Here is a 15,866-nt window from a genome sequence, read left to right as displayed (position 1 = left end):
CTGCACCTTGGCCTGTTCTTCTCCTCATCGCTCTGCAATATGTCTGCGGTCCCATTGGCTCCCCACTAATCCAAAACAACTCATTCTTATGGCCACTCCTCCCCCCTTCATTTGCTGGCCACTTTTAAAAGGTCACATGCAGCTCAGTAGAGGTCACTGCTTGGGCAACAAAGGCCAGCTCCTGTCACATGACCTAACCAAGGGGACTGCAGCTGTGAACAGATTCTATGCTTTGCTAATGTTTTCCAGACACCTTTTCTTGCTCACCAAGTGTTTTTTAAACACTATTATGCTTTAGCTCTGGACCTCACGACTGGTTACTCCAAATGTCTCAGGCATCCCAATTAGAATTAGCCATCACCCAGACATTAAGGTTTTTAATATTGAGGGAGGGAATAAACTTTTTTCATCCCACCAGGCTCCCAAAAAGGACAATTAGGTTTTGAAAAGATATTCTAACGGGAAAAAAAAAAATGTCTTAAAACATTGCGAAAATGAAGTACGTCTGCAGTTTATACCCAGATTCAAAGGGGGGCATTGGAATGCCAAAGATTTACCTCCACATATGTCCTCTGCCAAGCCTCCAGGATGGCTGCTGCCTTGTCCTCATTCCAGTTAATGTGTGAGACATACTCATACCCCTTGAAGTGTTCGTACATTTGCTTGGGAGTCATTAACTGAAACATGGTTTGCAGGGCGTGGGCGCTGTGACAGGGTGGCAAACACACACATCAGTGTTTCCAGAAAGTTTTCTTGCTGCTGAAAACCCCAGACAGACGCCCCCAACTCGCCTTCCACATGAGCACATGTTTCCATTAAACAGGACCAGGATGGTTATTTTATTTAATAGATTGATGTACCATATTAAAGGTGTAACCTTACAAACCTTTTACAGATACACCCCAAAATTAAATTAATAAGCAATTTCCTTTCTCAGTTCCTATTCCGTGAAACAGGAAGGATAGGGGAATAGATAGCTTGAGCAGAGATGCTGGGCTCGGCACTGAATGCTCGCCTGTGCAAAAATCCCAGACGACGGCTCTCCCCAGGGAGGAATGTCAGACAGAGGGCCCGGCGCTTGACGGAGCAGAATCCGCAAGAGCACAGAGGGTAATTCTTGTTTAGCCGTCAGCTGTTGGTCAGTCTGTGACAGAGCTTAGCTCATACCACGCCACTCTACTTGCTGTGACCACTGTGACCTGTCTGCATTACACCTGCCTTGACTTCCTATATAAGAGATCTTCCAAAAACCTACAGTTACTAACTATGGTTTCGATGAAAACAACACATCTCCTCTTAAAATATCCCCCGAAAGGTGGTTTTTTTTCAAGCTGGTCTGGTCCACTAATGTTTCCTAATATTCTATTACAGCAGATGGCTAGCTAGGATAACAGCTAAGTAGTAGTACAAATACACTTGCAGATGTCAGAAGGGAAGTAGTTTCCCAGGAAAGGACAAAAAATAGATGGCTTGGATTTCTCTTCCATGTGCAGGATTACCTGACAAGCTTCCCGGTGCTGTTCTTGACTGTGCCACCCACAATCAGTTCCTCCTGCCAGTGCATGTACTTTCTGGATAATCCATGACATCCACCATTCAAAACAAGGGCCACATCAAGAGGCTAAAATAAAAAGACAGCCACATAATTATGGGAATTAGTAGGCAGGTCACATGCCTTGTTAAAATCCAGTGCATTAAGGGCTTGTTTGTTTCAGAGAGAACATTAATAACAAGGCTAATGAGAGGCGTATGGCAAATCTTACAGCAAAATTTAGCTCTATAAACAAACGTAGCTCCAGAGACAAAAAAGGTTCATGAAAATCAAATCATAAAAATGAAAATAAGAGGACTAGGGATGGGGGAAAGACCCTGAGCTTTTCTCCTGGTCCCCACGAGAAGAATCAACAACTGTACTCACTTTGGTTGCATTTTTGTTGGGGGCTGTGGCGGGGCAGTCCGGATCAGCCGGGTTGAGGCAGGGCCGGTCCATGTAACCATGACCAACTTCAGCTTTATTCAGCATTTCCTCCCAGCTGTCCACTTGATAGTTTATTTTCTTTAACTCTTCCAGGAATTCCAAAGGGTCAAAGTTTGTCCACTGCAAAGGAGGCTTACCTCTGTGAAAGAAATTAGAAGGTACGACCATGAAAAGAGGCTTTTCCAAGCCTCCGAGCCTGCACAGATCATATATACTATGTTTGGCTCGCATGAGGCTTTTTGGTAGCGCTGCAAGGCTGGGACCCCGGCACGGAAAACTAATGCTCCTTTCCTGTGGATCTATATGCAAACCTGAGTCAAGAAAATAATTCATGAATGGAAATGGCAAGCAGAGAGCTTGTAAATTAATGAAGAAATCAAAGACTTGTGATTGGCTGGTATGTCATCTTTCATACCTGAGATCAAGATTAGCCAAAGAGTGCTTCTAAGCAGAAGACTGAGATCCAAAATTAAGGGGGGAGGATATTTTAGAAGAGAGAATCACAATGCCAAACTAGCACTTGCCAGCCTAATAAATGCTTTGTAAATGTCATCAATCAAAATATTTGATCTCCATTACATTCAATAATCTCATACTTATGAGCTCTTTCTGACAGCCTGGCAGTCGACCCCAAAAGCCCCCTGCTGCCTCTGCCATCACCACCATCAAGGCCACTTCCCCCCACACTCACTTTTGAATTTGTGCTGTTGACAGACCAGAAAGGCTTTTGGCTGCCTGTTATGTAGTTCAAACCACACTGTAGCTGCTTAACCAGGCTGAAGTCATTATTCAGAATCTCCCAACCAGAAAACACAAAACCCCTTATTTCCCATCTAAAACTGTACACTGAAGGTCAGAGTATGGCCACTGCAAATTGCTTTTGCAGATATGTGCAAGCTAGGGCAGAAACAATAACCTAAGCACGAACTCTTGCATAATTAACTGAAGATGTCTACATTGATTAACAATTATTCCTTAAATGATGCGGTATATATAATATCCAACTGCTAAACTGTGAAGCATCCCCTACCATGGCCTTCAAAGACAGTAGATTTCCCCCTTAAATGTCATTAATGTGATCCAAAGAAAGGTTTAGTATTTTACTCTGCAGGAGGATCTTGAATTTTAACTCAATATATTTAACTCTGATGTGTACACACTAATAAATTGTCCCTCCTTAAAAAAAAAATAACTCAAATTTTTTTTTTAACGATTTTATTTATCCATTCATGAAAGACACAGAGAAAGGCAGAGACACAGGGAGAGGGAGAAGCAGGCTCCAGGCAAGGAGTTCGATGTGGGACTCGATCCTGAGACCGGGGATCATGCCCTGAGCTAGGGAGGGGCAGGTGCTCAACCGTTGAGCCACCCAAGGCCCAAATAAATCTGTGGAAGTGCTTGGTCTGTAAAACTGCAAACATTTTATTAAAGAGTTAAAAAACATACATACTCTGAAATAATTTGCATTTTATTTGCATATAAAAAGATGGGTAAAAGTGAATGAAATTTAATGATGCCTTTAGAACTTTATTTTGAAAAGAGGAAAAACATTCTGCTGAACCCCTCTCTTCTGCAACTATTCACTCAAAAAATGCCCATGGAATTTCACTCAAAAAATGCCCACGGAATTTCAATGTTTTTATTTCTTGTTCAAAACTGAAACAGAAGAAACAATGATAAAGTAACACCAGAAACATTCTAAAGTTTAAAAATCACAGACACCAGAAAACCAGATCACACACTTACAGTAGGTATGCTGTCCCAGATTGTAACTTTGCCCCTTCCCAGAAGCAGTCCAAAGGTGTAATAATTAAACAAGGGTAAAGATATTCGATTATCTGTCAAAGTTAAAAAGAAGAGGCTACAAGTTAGGCTAAGGCATACCACTGAGGAATTTTTGACAAGTTTTTGCAAAAAAAGAATATATACCTGATCCATGTAACCTGTTTCTGTGATAAGTTCTCCAGATTTGTAACACAAATGTTCCAATTTCCACTGCCTAGTAAAATAGGAAACAGAGACAAACATCTCATTGTAATAACCTAAGGAAATCAGTGCAAAATCAGAACTATAGAACATATAGAAAGAACTGCAATTTCGATCACTTTTAAGTATCTGTCAAAACGAGCACAACTTTTGCCAAGTAAAGACTCAACAAGCTTGCTTTAATGAATAGATAATACTCAATTGTAATTAACATGTGGGTGTTTATGTAAATGAATGCTACCAAAGTACTTGAAAAGTCTTGTTTTCTTAAGTGTTCTCCCAATAATCTTGTTTACACCATTAATCTACTTTTCTACATACACTGAACAACTTCAGGGCACGTTGAATTATCACAAATTCAAAATAAGTGGAGACTAATTAGTAAGGTTTATATTGTATTAAAATATATTCAGGTGAGAAAATATATACATATATATATATTTTTACTGGCAGTTAACGTCCTTATGAACAGATAGTGTTCAAAATGAATTCTCCTTCTCTTTAACCATGAGTGCTGTAAACCACACTGCCAGGTAGACACATTTCTACTTTACAGTCTTTTATTCTTGTTCTATAGATATGATATTAAATACAGTGATCAGCAATTACCTCTATTATCTATCGCCTGTTATTACAGAGTGTTGTCATATCTGGAAAAATGCTCTTAAGCCCATGCCTTTCTATCCCTATCGTAAACCTAACTTGAAAAAAGAAATCTGAAGAGGGTGGGGATGGGAAAACCAAGGGAAGAAAAAATTATTTTTAAATATCTCTAAACAGCACCATTTTATTTATTTATTTTTTTAATTTTTATTTATTTATGATAGTCACACAGAGAGAGACATAGAGAGAGGCAGAGACATAGGCAGAGGTAGAAGCAGGCTCCATGCACCGGGAGCCCGACGTGGGATTCGATCCCGGGTCTCCAGGATCACGCCCTGGGCCAAAGGCAGGCGCCAAACCGCTGCGCCACCCAGGGATCCCAACAGCACCATTTTATTGGTTTCCTTTCTCTCTCTCTCTCTTTTTTTTATTGGTCACCCAAAGGAATGTTCTGGACTTAGCCCGCTTCCCTGTGGAACCTTTGCATCTATACCTCAGGGTGCCCAGTGCTATTGAAAACTGCCCTTTTCTCTTGAATGCCAGAGCACGTCTGGTCTGATCTGCTTGGTGCCTGGAGCACCTGGACCTGGCTTCGTACACACCCATCAATACGGGTTCTTCCCTCTTTCTAACCAAACTGTCAGCTCCTGAGTGCAGGGCTCAAGTTATTCATCCATCCCTCCATCCACTCACCCACCTGCCTAGTCATGCAACTATGTATATGTTTATACTGAATTCCCCACAGCATCAGCGTAGACTATCTAGCATCAGTTAGGTTCTTAATATCACTTAGTCAATGAACTCATGTAGACTTCCTTGAGAAGGGAGTGGCTGTACATGAGAAAAACCTGTCTGGGAGCCAGAAGAAAGGGTTTGAAACCTGGCTGGAGTGTTTAATAATTTTATGAAGTCGGACAAATGCTCTAATTAATCTAATTCCTGGTTTTCTCACCTAAAAAATGAGATGGCTTAAATGAAGTGTTCTCTAAAGCACATTCCAATGCATAAATGTTCTCTGGTTCCATCTCAGATTAAGAGTATACTTTGTACAGACACTCACATCTCTGTAAGTGTGTAAGTGACAAGTCCCTTCAAGATAGGGTCCCATTATGTTAAAAATGGGTCAGCATGCTTACAGTGGCCTTGGAATGCCCATTTGCAGGTTCTTTATAAGGCCTCTACTTACAAATTTTGCAAAACTCCACTGGGCAGTTACTTCCTCTACAGAGGGATGCGCTGATAAGGAGCAGTGTGTGCTCGCCAGTCAAGTTTGCCTGACAAAAGTGCTAGAATATCTCCTTACTCTTTCCCTTTCATACATTACATATATCTCATTTTGTTCTCAGAACCTACTAAGGATAGTAGACCACACTTGATCAGTAATTTAGTTTACATATGAGGAAACAAGAGCATGTGACTCCTGCTGGACCTTAGGGCTCTGTCTTCAGCTAGATGGGTCTTAGAGCCAATCCAGGTAAGACTATGGAGAGTAGAGGTTGTCATAACTGGGACAAGTACCGATTTTCCTTCTGTTCTCCCCCCTCATCTTCCCTGGCCACTGAGTATGTCCACGTGCCACTTCCTGACCTGTCCTGTGAAAAACTGTATCATCACCCACTCAGTTAAGAAGTGCTTAACTGGGGTGGCTTAGTCAGTTAAGCGTTCGACTCCTGGTTCTGGCTCAGGTCACAATCCTGTGGGTGGTGGGATCAAGCTGTGTCCGACCCCATGCTCAGTGCGGAGTCTGCTTGGGATTTTCTGTTTCTCCATCTCCCTCTGCCCCTCCCCCCCACTGCTTGTGCTCTATAAATAAATAAATAAATAAATAAATAAATAAATAAATAAATAAAATATTTAAAAAGAAAAAAGGTGCTTAAAAGCCTTTGGTGAGGGACAGGATGAGATCAGGTTAAGTGCCAATTCAGTGGTCCTCTGAAAACAGGTTTAGGGATAGTCATTTCAATAGTTCAGGGAGAAGACCTAGTTCAAATTTAGTCTAGATGGTTAGTCAATCAACAAACTCTGAATGCCCTCCCTGATCTAAACGCTGGGGTGTAAGGATGAACAAGATATGGTCCCTGCCCTGAACAACTCACTGTTTAAATAGAGAAGAATAAAGGACTGTCAGTTTTGATCCAGAATTCTTTGTATGCTTTTACCACACCCATAGCATTGTTAAATTAGCTATGAAGCTAAAGGGTAGTGTTTTGTGAAGCTGTGTCAGATTCCACCTTATCTGCCTACCTGTCAGTAAGAATTCACCACAGTGGCTCAACCTACTATAGGCTTTGTGACACATACCAGCTGTCAGAATCTATGGTGAATATAAAGCAAGAAGCTAGAAGCAAGGTCTTTTCCTTTTCTCATTCTTAATTTGTCTAAAGGCAATTCCAAATGTAACTGCTCCAAAAATATCTTAAGCAATGAAACATCTTCAGAATAGGTACATAGCCGCCCAAATGGCTGCTTGAAGGATCATACTCATTTGGGTCCATAGTGCCAAGATACTTACTGAAAATATGTTATCATGTATTTTATGTGTTACCAAACTCTAGAAACAAAAATCAGGATTAAAAAAAAATCACTTCATTAGAAAACAGTCTGAACTAACACTCTAGGCATATTTCCAGGGCAACCTTACTTTCTAAAGCCAGCAGCTTCTTCCCAACTTACCTGTTATACATATACACATGGACCCGGCTGGCCTGGAGCGCTGAGTCCAGGTGTTGTCGGAGAGCTTCTGTGGTCAGGACGTTAGCACCTTCTTCTTTCGGGGTCTGAATCATGAGTTGAGGATTAAACATAGCCTCTTCTCCAATCTTCTGGCGAGTATAATTTAATTCACGACTTACTCGTCCACCAACTGACAAACATGTACAGGTTTCAGTTAGAACGGCAACGTCCCCACAAATTCACGTTCTGTTATCTCACTAGGAGTTACAAGACGGATGATAAATGACCTCTGGTCATGAGAATGTATGGCTGATGTTGGGGGGAGGCGGTAACATTCACTTTATTATTACTGGCAATGTTCATTTCACCACTAAAATACATAAAAAATTATTCACTAAACCCATGAACCTGCCCGATGCATGTGCAAAGCCATTGCATATGTGCTTCGTGCACCTTCTAACTAATACACCACGCATATAGAGGGGGAGGGGAAGGAAAACTTGAGACACCTTTTCCTTGCAGACTACACCAAATACCCCCGTTACAATTTCTTTCACTTGTGTAAACAATGGGCCCTTGCAGCATGTTTCAAGATATATGGCTTCAATTTACACTCTTCTCCTAAATAATCTAGCAAAGGTAACAAGTAAATGTTTCTCCCTGTTGAAAAAGAAACAAGGAAAGGTGGCAAATGTGTCTTCAGCACAAAACATGCCAGAAGATAAATAAGGTGATTCACGTCAGATGTACTTGAGAGGAACCAAACACATCAGCCATGGCCTGGGGGGACGCTCTGCCTCTGGATCCTGGCTCTATCAGCCTCACCTGGTCAGCATCCTGGAAACCAAGGTACTAGGTTCTGAGTTGCCGGGGAGCAGGCAGCCTGTGTTCCAGAATCTCTACCATGTGACTCTGAGCCGGCTGCTGAGGCCAGAACCTTGCCCCAGTACCAACCAGCTTTACAGCAGGCAGGCCACAGGCCTGGGCAACAAGGTATACGGTTACTGCAAACTGCTTTTTTGTCTTCTTTTTCAGGACCTACGTTATATTCCAATCATGGTTTTACAACAAGCCAAGCTCAAAATGCTGCCACCAGGCTGGGAGGTATTGGGGGGGAGGGGCAGAGTTTCATTTCCCAACAGGGTATGTGTGTGTGTGTGGGGGGGGGCTTGCAGGTGAGGAAGAGTGCTCTAGGAGAAGGTGCTTTGATCCAATAGGATCAGAGCAGAGAGAGAATCCTAGGACAGCACCCTGCTCCCTACACGCCCCCCCCACCCAAGGCCAGCTGATGTGTGTGGATGGTGAGTCTCAATAGTTCCTGAAATAACTGATTAAGTTGCATGTTTACCGAAAAACAGGCCTTCAGCTACAGTGTAGAAAGACCCTTCAGCAATCATGCTAAGCTTTCCCATGAGGAGGAATCCTTTTTCTTCAAATTTAGTATTCAAGGACATAAACATTTGGTTTGGGCAAGTAAGTAAGTACTGGGAACAGCGGGTTGTTTAGTTCTCTTGGCATATTTTATAAACAAGGGGGCAGGCTAGAAAGCAAATAATGCCCTCATTAGGAAAGCTAGTCCAGATTCACAGACTGGCAGGATCATCTGTGCGGGTCCATGCAGATGGCCAAGGCCACTGCGAAATACTGTGAGATGAGGCCAAACATACTGCGGGGTGTGTCACAGAGGAGGAGAAACGGTGGGGGGTGGAGGTGAAGGAGAGGGGCAGAGGGCAGGGAATTATCAGTTAGTTACAGAAAGTATTAAGACTCCTTGGCAGAGGGAGGGGGGCTTTGACAAATGATCTGGGGAGTTGCTGAGGAACCTGACTGCAATTTGAAGTCAAAGAAAGACCAGAGGGAAACAGGAAATTTGCAACAAAGGATAAATTTACATGAAGTCACAGGCCTTTTCAGGATGCTCCCTTAAAGCTGCCTGCAGGCAGGGTCCGGCTCCTTCTGGCTCAAATCACAATGCATCATTTCAACCAATTAACTAGTGAACTGAATTAGACTCAATCCACATTCTCAGGGGGCTAAAAAGGCTGTTTGAGGCTAAAAAGCCAATTATGAGTCTCTTGTGAAAAGCTACAGAACTCCAAGCCCAGGAGCTCCAAATAGGCTTTTTTTTAGGGGGAGGGGGAGAATCAACTCCTCCCATTTTTTCTGACTATATGGCATCAATGTCCCACACCTATAAATCATTTATATTTCCACCAGCTCCTCCTGCATTGGCATAGCACATGATCCCTCATTCAGCTTACAAAGTCCTACTTCCTTTTATCTTTCCTGCCGCTTAGGACTTCAGGTGAATTAAAACCGAACACCCCCGCCCTTCTCTCCCTTCCCCAGAGCAGCTGTTTGAGACTATAACCCACAAAGGTCAAGACTCAAGAGAGGAGTGCACACAAAAATAGAAATCACACACAAGGTTTGTGCTCTTGAAAAGAACTTTCTACACTCTTCCAGACCAACTTCAAAAATAGACCAATTTTTTTTAATTTTTATTTATTTATGATAGTCACACACAGAGAGAGAGAGAGAGAGAGAGAGAGAGAGAGAGAGAGGCAGAGGGAGAAGCAGGCTCCATGCACTGGGAGCCCGACGTGGGATTCGATCCCGGGTCTCCAGGATTGCGCCCTGGGCCAAAGGCAGGCGCCAAAACGCTGCGCCACCCAGGGATCCCTAGACCAATTATTTTATTACAGGAGTTTTCAGAAATGATATTTCCTAAAAGATATAAAATGTACCTCTGGCGCTTCATAGTGTCACTTTTTAGATGATGAAGATGTATATTTAAATAAATCCATATATTTTAATAAAAGAGTGTATTTGTCATCTCTGGAATTGAAAGTATTTTTGTTCATCCATCTCTTTGCTCTAGTGAGAAATTTAGTATTTTGCCACCGTGACAACCAGTTTCAACCAAGACAAGACTATCACTGCAGGCAGGTAGAGCAACTAGAGTTGAAAGACCCTGAATTCTACAGTGTCCTCAACCACCTATGCTGTATCCTACTTTTGAGTACTGGTAAATTCAATTTTACTTACATAGTTCATGGCCATATCTTATTTAACATTTCATCTTAAATTTAACCAAATATGAACGCTTTTGAAAATTATTCAGTGAGTTTAAAGTTTCATTGAGGGGCACTTGGGTGGCTCTGTCAGTTAAGCATCTGCCTTCGGCTCAGGTCATGATTTCAGGGTCCTGGGATGAAGGCCCGTGTCAGGCTCCCTGCTCAGCCTCAGATGGGAGTCTGCTTCTCCCTCTCTCTGTTGCTCCCCCTACTCGTGCTCATTCTCAAATAAATAAATAAAATCTTTAATAATAATAATAATAATAATAATAAATAACAAAGTTTCACGGACATCCACTTTACCGGACAAACAACTGTAACATGATTTACTCATGCAAGTGAGCATCTCAGGGTGTTTGTTGTGGGCTACACCGTGTGGTGCCATGGTGGGCGAGACCAGTGCGTTCTTTGCTCCAAAAGCCTCACTGGCCAGTGAAGCACACAGGCAACAAGCAAATCAGTAAGATAATTTCATGGCCTGACAAGTATACAGTAGAAATAGAAGATGGTGATGCCATGTGAGTTTCTGGGTGGTAGGGAAAGGGGGAACCCACTTCAGAGGGAGTGGTCTGGGAAGATCTAAATGCAAGTAACATTTAGACTGACTTCGAAGAGCTAGGGGAACAGTCCCTCAGCAGAGGAACCAGCAACTGTCAAGCAAGCCCTCACGGTGTGGCTTGCTACAGCAAGAGAAGGGAGGCTGATGTAGACCATAATTGTGTCATGGACTCGGATGCCCCTGTAGACCCCGCTCTTCCTCCGGTGTATCTGTGTCATAACCTGCACAGCATTCACATGCTTTTATATCATCATTCACCCACCGTGCTCGGGAACAAGGCACCAGAAACAGAAACCTCTGTGGATGGAGCAATTTTACAGACTCACCTGACTTTTGCTGTCCTAGCAAATGTCTATCTAAATCACAACTGAGTGCCAGCCGAGCTGTTCCTTATCTTGCCAGTTTTCCTCGTCAGGCATCAGTGTGAAGCTCCACCGGTCAGTAAGTTCCATGGAACCCCTTTCCAGTGGCTGAAATTACAGGTGCAGTCTGGGGGAAAATGGTTTCTCTCCCTTTCTGTCCTATTTTCAAGGTCAAAGTCCTTAATTATTTTTTAAAAAAATTTACTGTTCATGAAATACTGCATGATTATCTTTGACTCCTCAAGATTCAACATTGTGATGTAGATACAGGTATGTTGACAGCTATGTGAACAGCCACTACTGCTATGTGTGTGGTGGTTTATGCATAGTTTTTACCTATTTTCCTTTCTGGGGTTTATCGCTATTTCTTAATTTTTCTGCAAGGAACCAGTACAATTAAAGACTTCTATGTGACAAAAGGAGAAAAATATGAAAGGTAATGATAAGGATCTGAATTAAAAACAAGCCCAATGCAAAAACAACATGCATATTCATCATACTCTGAAAGTCCTCTTATATTCTTTTCCTTCTTCCAAATGCAACAACTTTTAACAATAAAACAACAACCAAACCTTAGAACAAGATTCATGAAAAATGTTATCTCAGGATCCTGGGACACAAAATAACCTTTTATATTTGTGTGTATTTTTCATCTGCAAGGCCATTTCACATGTATTCTTTACCTGTTTATAAATATTTTGCTCGGTGCTGTTCCCCAGTCAAGCTGGGGCAAGCTGGACTGGACAGTCAGGCAATGAGAAGCAGGACCAGAAGGGCTGGGTTCTGAGTCCCAGCTTGACGGGGACAAGTCCCAGACACAGTTGGGCCTCACTAACCTTCTCTGTGAAATGGGATGAAAATGCTACTACTAACCTCGTAATGTGGTGTGAATAATTAACAATGTGTGTGAAATTTCCCAAACCCTCAATCAGGAGCTGAGCAGGCATCCATTTGTCTGGTCATTTATTCATTTATCACAGGATATATCATCACCCTTACTTTACAGGAGAGAAGTAGCTGCAGTTTGGGTGACTTGCCCAAGGTCACCCAGCTGATAGGAGGCAGCACCTGCCCTCAACCCCAAGGCTGAGTCCGAGTCCGAGTCCGAGTCCGACTGCCCTGAGAGAGCCCTATGGCTTCTGAGCACTTGTTGAGGATAAGACTTTAAGAGAGTCAAATTCCACAGACCAGACTCTATCAAGCTCACAGCTAGAGCTTTCAGAATGCATAAAAGTATTACACAGCACAAACAATTGGTATTTTTATTTAAAGGACAACAACACTGTCTCCCAGAGTGCTGACCACCACTGAGGAGATAGTTTTTTCAGTAAAGCCCCATGGGTGGCCACAGACAGGCCCCTAGTTCCTTTGGGTCCCCGGAGGGGCCTGTCTTGGGGGGAGCAGAGAGATGAGGGCACACAGAAAACATGTTGCTTTATGCCTCTACCTGCAAATTCTCCAGAGATCTGAGGCTTAAACCAATTCTTTGAATGAGATGCACTTAAGCAGCACTTCAGCAAAGAAACTCTTGCTCAAGGTCTGCGGATCCTTTGCTCCCTAAATCAAAACACTATGGCTTTCCAAGGTGAAGAAGGGCCAGCACAGGTGGGAAACCATTCCACCCAGGGGTCCATACCTCTGGGCCAATGTTATTCCAATCCACGGTGGACAAGATGCTCCCCGCATGATGCTCTCCCGCTGTGTACCGTCCCTCAGCACGGCCTCTGTGCAGAGCTTAATAAACGCCTGCCGCATTCATGCAAAAAGCTTTTAGCAAAAGCTTATTGTGATCCACATAAAGGTGATCTGAGGAATCCAACGAAGTGCTGTTCCCAGTAAATTCCAAGCCCTCTCAGGGAGGCATTGCCCCGCTGCCCACTTACCTTGGCACACTAGGCGCATGCGTATACTCAGCGTGTCAGAGGAATGAATGAATGAACAGCCTCAATACAGAGCCTTGGGAACAGGCAGTCATCTGTATAAGATATTAATTCTTCCCAAAGCCTCAAAAAGTCAATCAGTCAAAACAAATGACCCTTTCAGCCTGAAAAGTACCCACTCAGAGTCCAATTAGGAAAATGGGGTCTGTGTATATGCAAGCTGAGCATTTGCATTTGATTAATCCCATGTATTATCTAACAGCCTCTAGAGAGATTTTTTTTTTCCTCCTTTAGTTACTTCAGGTCCTTCTTTCAATGTTGCGATTAGTTATTGTGAGGGTGAAAAACTGCAAATCTCCAAAAGGGTGTAACTGCGAAATTATTAGCACCAGCTCATTTTCTAAATTGAAAAAAATGAAGATTCAGTAATTTGGGCAATTGGCTGAAAACTCCTGAGCTGTAAGTTTTAGTCACTCTTCCAGCCATCTCTTTTATTCATGACTAGCCAACTGCTGCTTAAGCTTCTGGGCTGTTTTTCTCCTCGTGGGATTCTGCCCTTGAGTGTTGCCATGGGAAAATGCTAGAATCAGATAGCCCAAAGAGAATTTGCCTTCATGAAGTGAGCCCAGTGAGTGAAAAACCACAAAAACAAGACAAGAGCAGGACACATCCCCACACCTCCCCAGGGACAGCTTGGGGGGAGGGGGGCTGGAGGGTGCTAAGAAGGGTGGAACTCAGTAGAAGGGGTAGCAGGCCTGAGCATGCGCCTGCCACAAGCCCCCACACCAGCTGTTTGTGGTGCCATCTGTTACCGCCCAGGCTGCTTCTCTGAATGGCTTTCCCTCACTGAAGTTGCCCACTCACCCTGTCAGACACAATCAGGTCAGCCCAACATTGTGCCCACACTAGACCTGCTGCCTGCCACAGCTCCCCCCACCTGGTATTCTCTCCAGGACCATCAGCTCCCAAGATGACATTGCATCTGTTGGGAGACCCATTCTTCCTTGGTCACTTCCTGCTGTGGCCAATGTGGGCTGAGGTCAACCCCCCCAAAGACAGGTTGAGTGAAGTCACAGCCTGTGGACTCAGGGATGTTCCCGGCATCCGGTGGGAGATAAAAGAATGGAGCTCTGCTCTATCACTGAGTGCGTACCTGCCCCACTGCCAACTGTCCCAGGGCCTACCATGATTTCATGCATGCTCAAGTCTACAAGCAAGTAGATGCAAACCCAAGTCCAGTCCTTTTGCAGCAGCAGAGCAGCAATCAGAGGCAATGCTGGACCAAGAAGCAGAACCCAGGGACCAAAGACAATGTTGTGATCAAGTCCTAAATTCTTAGTAAAGGCCTCCTAGAGTCCTCATTAAAAAAACAAAAACCACATAGCCCAACCACAACAACAAAAGCCAAGTGCTTGCATGGCAGCAAAGCAGCAGGCTCGCTACCCTAGCATTCTAGCATTCTAGCATTCTAGCATTCTAGCATTCTAGCATTCGGGCTGCTGCATGACATTAACCCCAGCTCCCTTCTCCCAGCTTCTGTGGGGCTGACATCACCTCTCTGCTCTAAAGAGTCTTCTTGCCATTATCCAGCCTGGGCCTCTTTGCAACGGCCTCCTACTTGAACACGCACAGGGGAGAAGACAAAGTGAATCCCCACCTCCACAGGCAGGCTCCCAGGGCCCTGAGGAACATCACGCTGGCCTGCTTTATCTCCCACACCCTCACTGGGGGCTACTTTCATGATTTTGTTGCCATCAGGATTAGCTGGATTAGGTCCTGATGCATAAGGACCCCCTGGTGCTGTGAGGAAGTTTCATCACCAGGTCAGCGTTGTGTGAACTGTATTCTGTCACCACCAGCACTCCTTATAGCCACCAACTGAAAAAGGGGAGGGGACAGCAGGAAAAATGCTTTGAGTGCAAAATGCATGAACTAGTCACAGCTACAAATTCCCCCAACATGCATTTCTAAGGATGTGAACAATTCAGGACTTTCAAGGAAGAGCCCTACTGAAATGGCTGATAGTGGCGGTAGGTGGAGTGGTTAAGCAGAGGTGTCCCAGAAAAACAACACAAAGAAACTTCTGGTCCTTTGCTAAAACCAGTCAAGCAATTTGGGAAGAGAGAGCTGCGCTGTTGGAACTTTATATTATGGTCCTATCCCATGGGGGGGGGGGGGGGGGGTGTTCCCATTTAATTTGAAGGAAAACAATGTGGGCTGGAGTAGGGGGCGGGCAGTAAGAGGATGGTGAGAAACAGAGGAAAAGAGGAAGGTCTTTAACCCCTTTCAAAAATTCAGTGACTGAAACTGTTCCTCCCAAGAAATCACTTGGCCCTTGTACCTACCCAAAACCGCATCCTGGCTGCTGCTCCTGAAGTAAACACAATTTATAGAGAAAGCAATGGGATTTCTGCAAGTGTGTGCGAGTGTGTGTGTGTGTTTTATAGAACAGCCCCTCTTGCACAGAACGGGGCTGTTCCATCAAAGCCGTATCTGTTATATTTCTGTCTTTCTCTTCTGTTTGGCGTATTCACCAACAAGAGAAAAGGAGGTAAGCTTTGGCGGCCCTGACCTGCAGCTGGAACACAATACTTTCGCACAGCCCTGCCGACCCCTGACATAAATTTTACACCGCAGCTGGCATTTACACACTCAGCATTACCATATGTATGGCTGCTCGGTGCTAATTATGCTAATCACCTGTCTAACTCGCTGCTGCGAAAAATGGTTGTATTTAGCACTCCAGTG

The 15,866-nt window shown here is 43.8% G+C and overlaps 1 protein-coding gene and 1 long non-coding RNA gene across 11 annotated transcripts in view; one reads left to right on the top strand and one right to left on the bottom strand.

The window, feature by feature from the left end:
• The window catches only part of PTCH1 (patched 1), a 70,597-nt gene that overhangs the window by 33,519 nt on the left and 21,212 nt on the right, over positions 1–15,866 (bottom strand). For 6 of the 10 annotated variants that reach the window (XM_038526858.1, XM_038526857.1, XM_038526856.1 and 3 more), the window contains 6 exons: positions 7,241–7,430; positions 3,908–3,977; positions 3,725–3,816; positions 1,919–2,117; positions 1,500–1,621; positions 558–705 (listed from right to left, as the gene is read on the bottom strand). In XM_038526858.1, coding sequence (XP_038382786.1) covers positions 558–705; positions 1,500–1,621; positions 1,919–2,117; positions 3,725–3,816; positions 3,908–3,977; positions 7,241–7,430 — 821 coding nt within the window. The other 4 variants (XM_038526865.1, XM_038526864.1, XM_038526862.1 and 1 more) reach the window with 4 other exon arrangements.
• Positions 8,151–15,866, top strand: part of LOC111096354 — a 16,109-nt gene continuing 8,393 nt past the window's right edge. Inside the window, exons 1-3 of the long non-coding RNA XR_005353974.1 lie at positions 8,151–8,233; positions 9,590–9,668; positions 10,122–10,268. This is a non-coding gene — a long non-coding RNA (uncharacterized LOC111096354). The remainder of the gene's footprint in view (positions 8,234–9,589; positions 9,669–10,121; positions 10,269–15,866) is intronic.

Source organism: Canis lupus, chromosome 1 (genome assembly GCF_011100685.1).
Source record: "Canis lupus familiaris isolate Mischka breed German Shepherd chromosome 1, alternate assembly UU_Cfam_GSD_1.0, whole genome shotgun sequence".
Taxonomy (NCBI): Eukaryota; Metazoa; Chordata; class Mammalia; order Carnivora; family Canidae; genus Canis; species Canis lupus.
The sequence above is the reverse complement of the archived record's forward strand: the minus strand, read 5'-3'. Positions and strand labels throughout refer to the sequence as shown.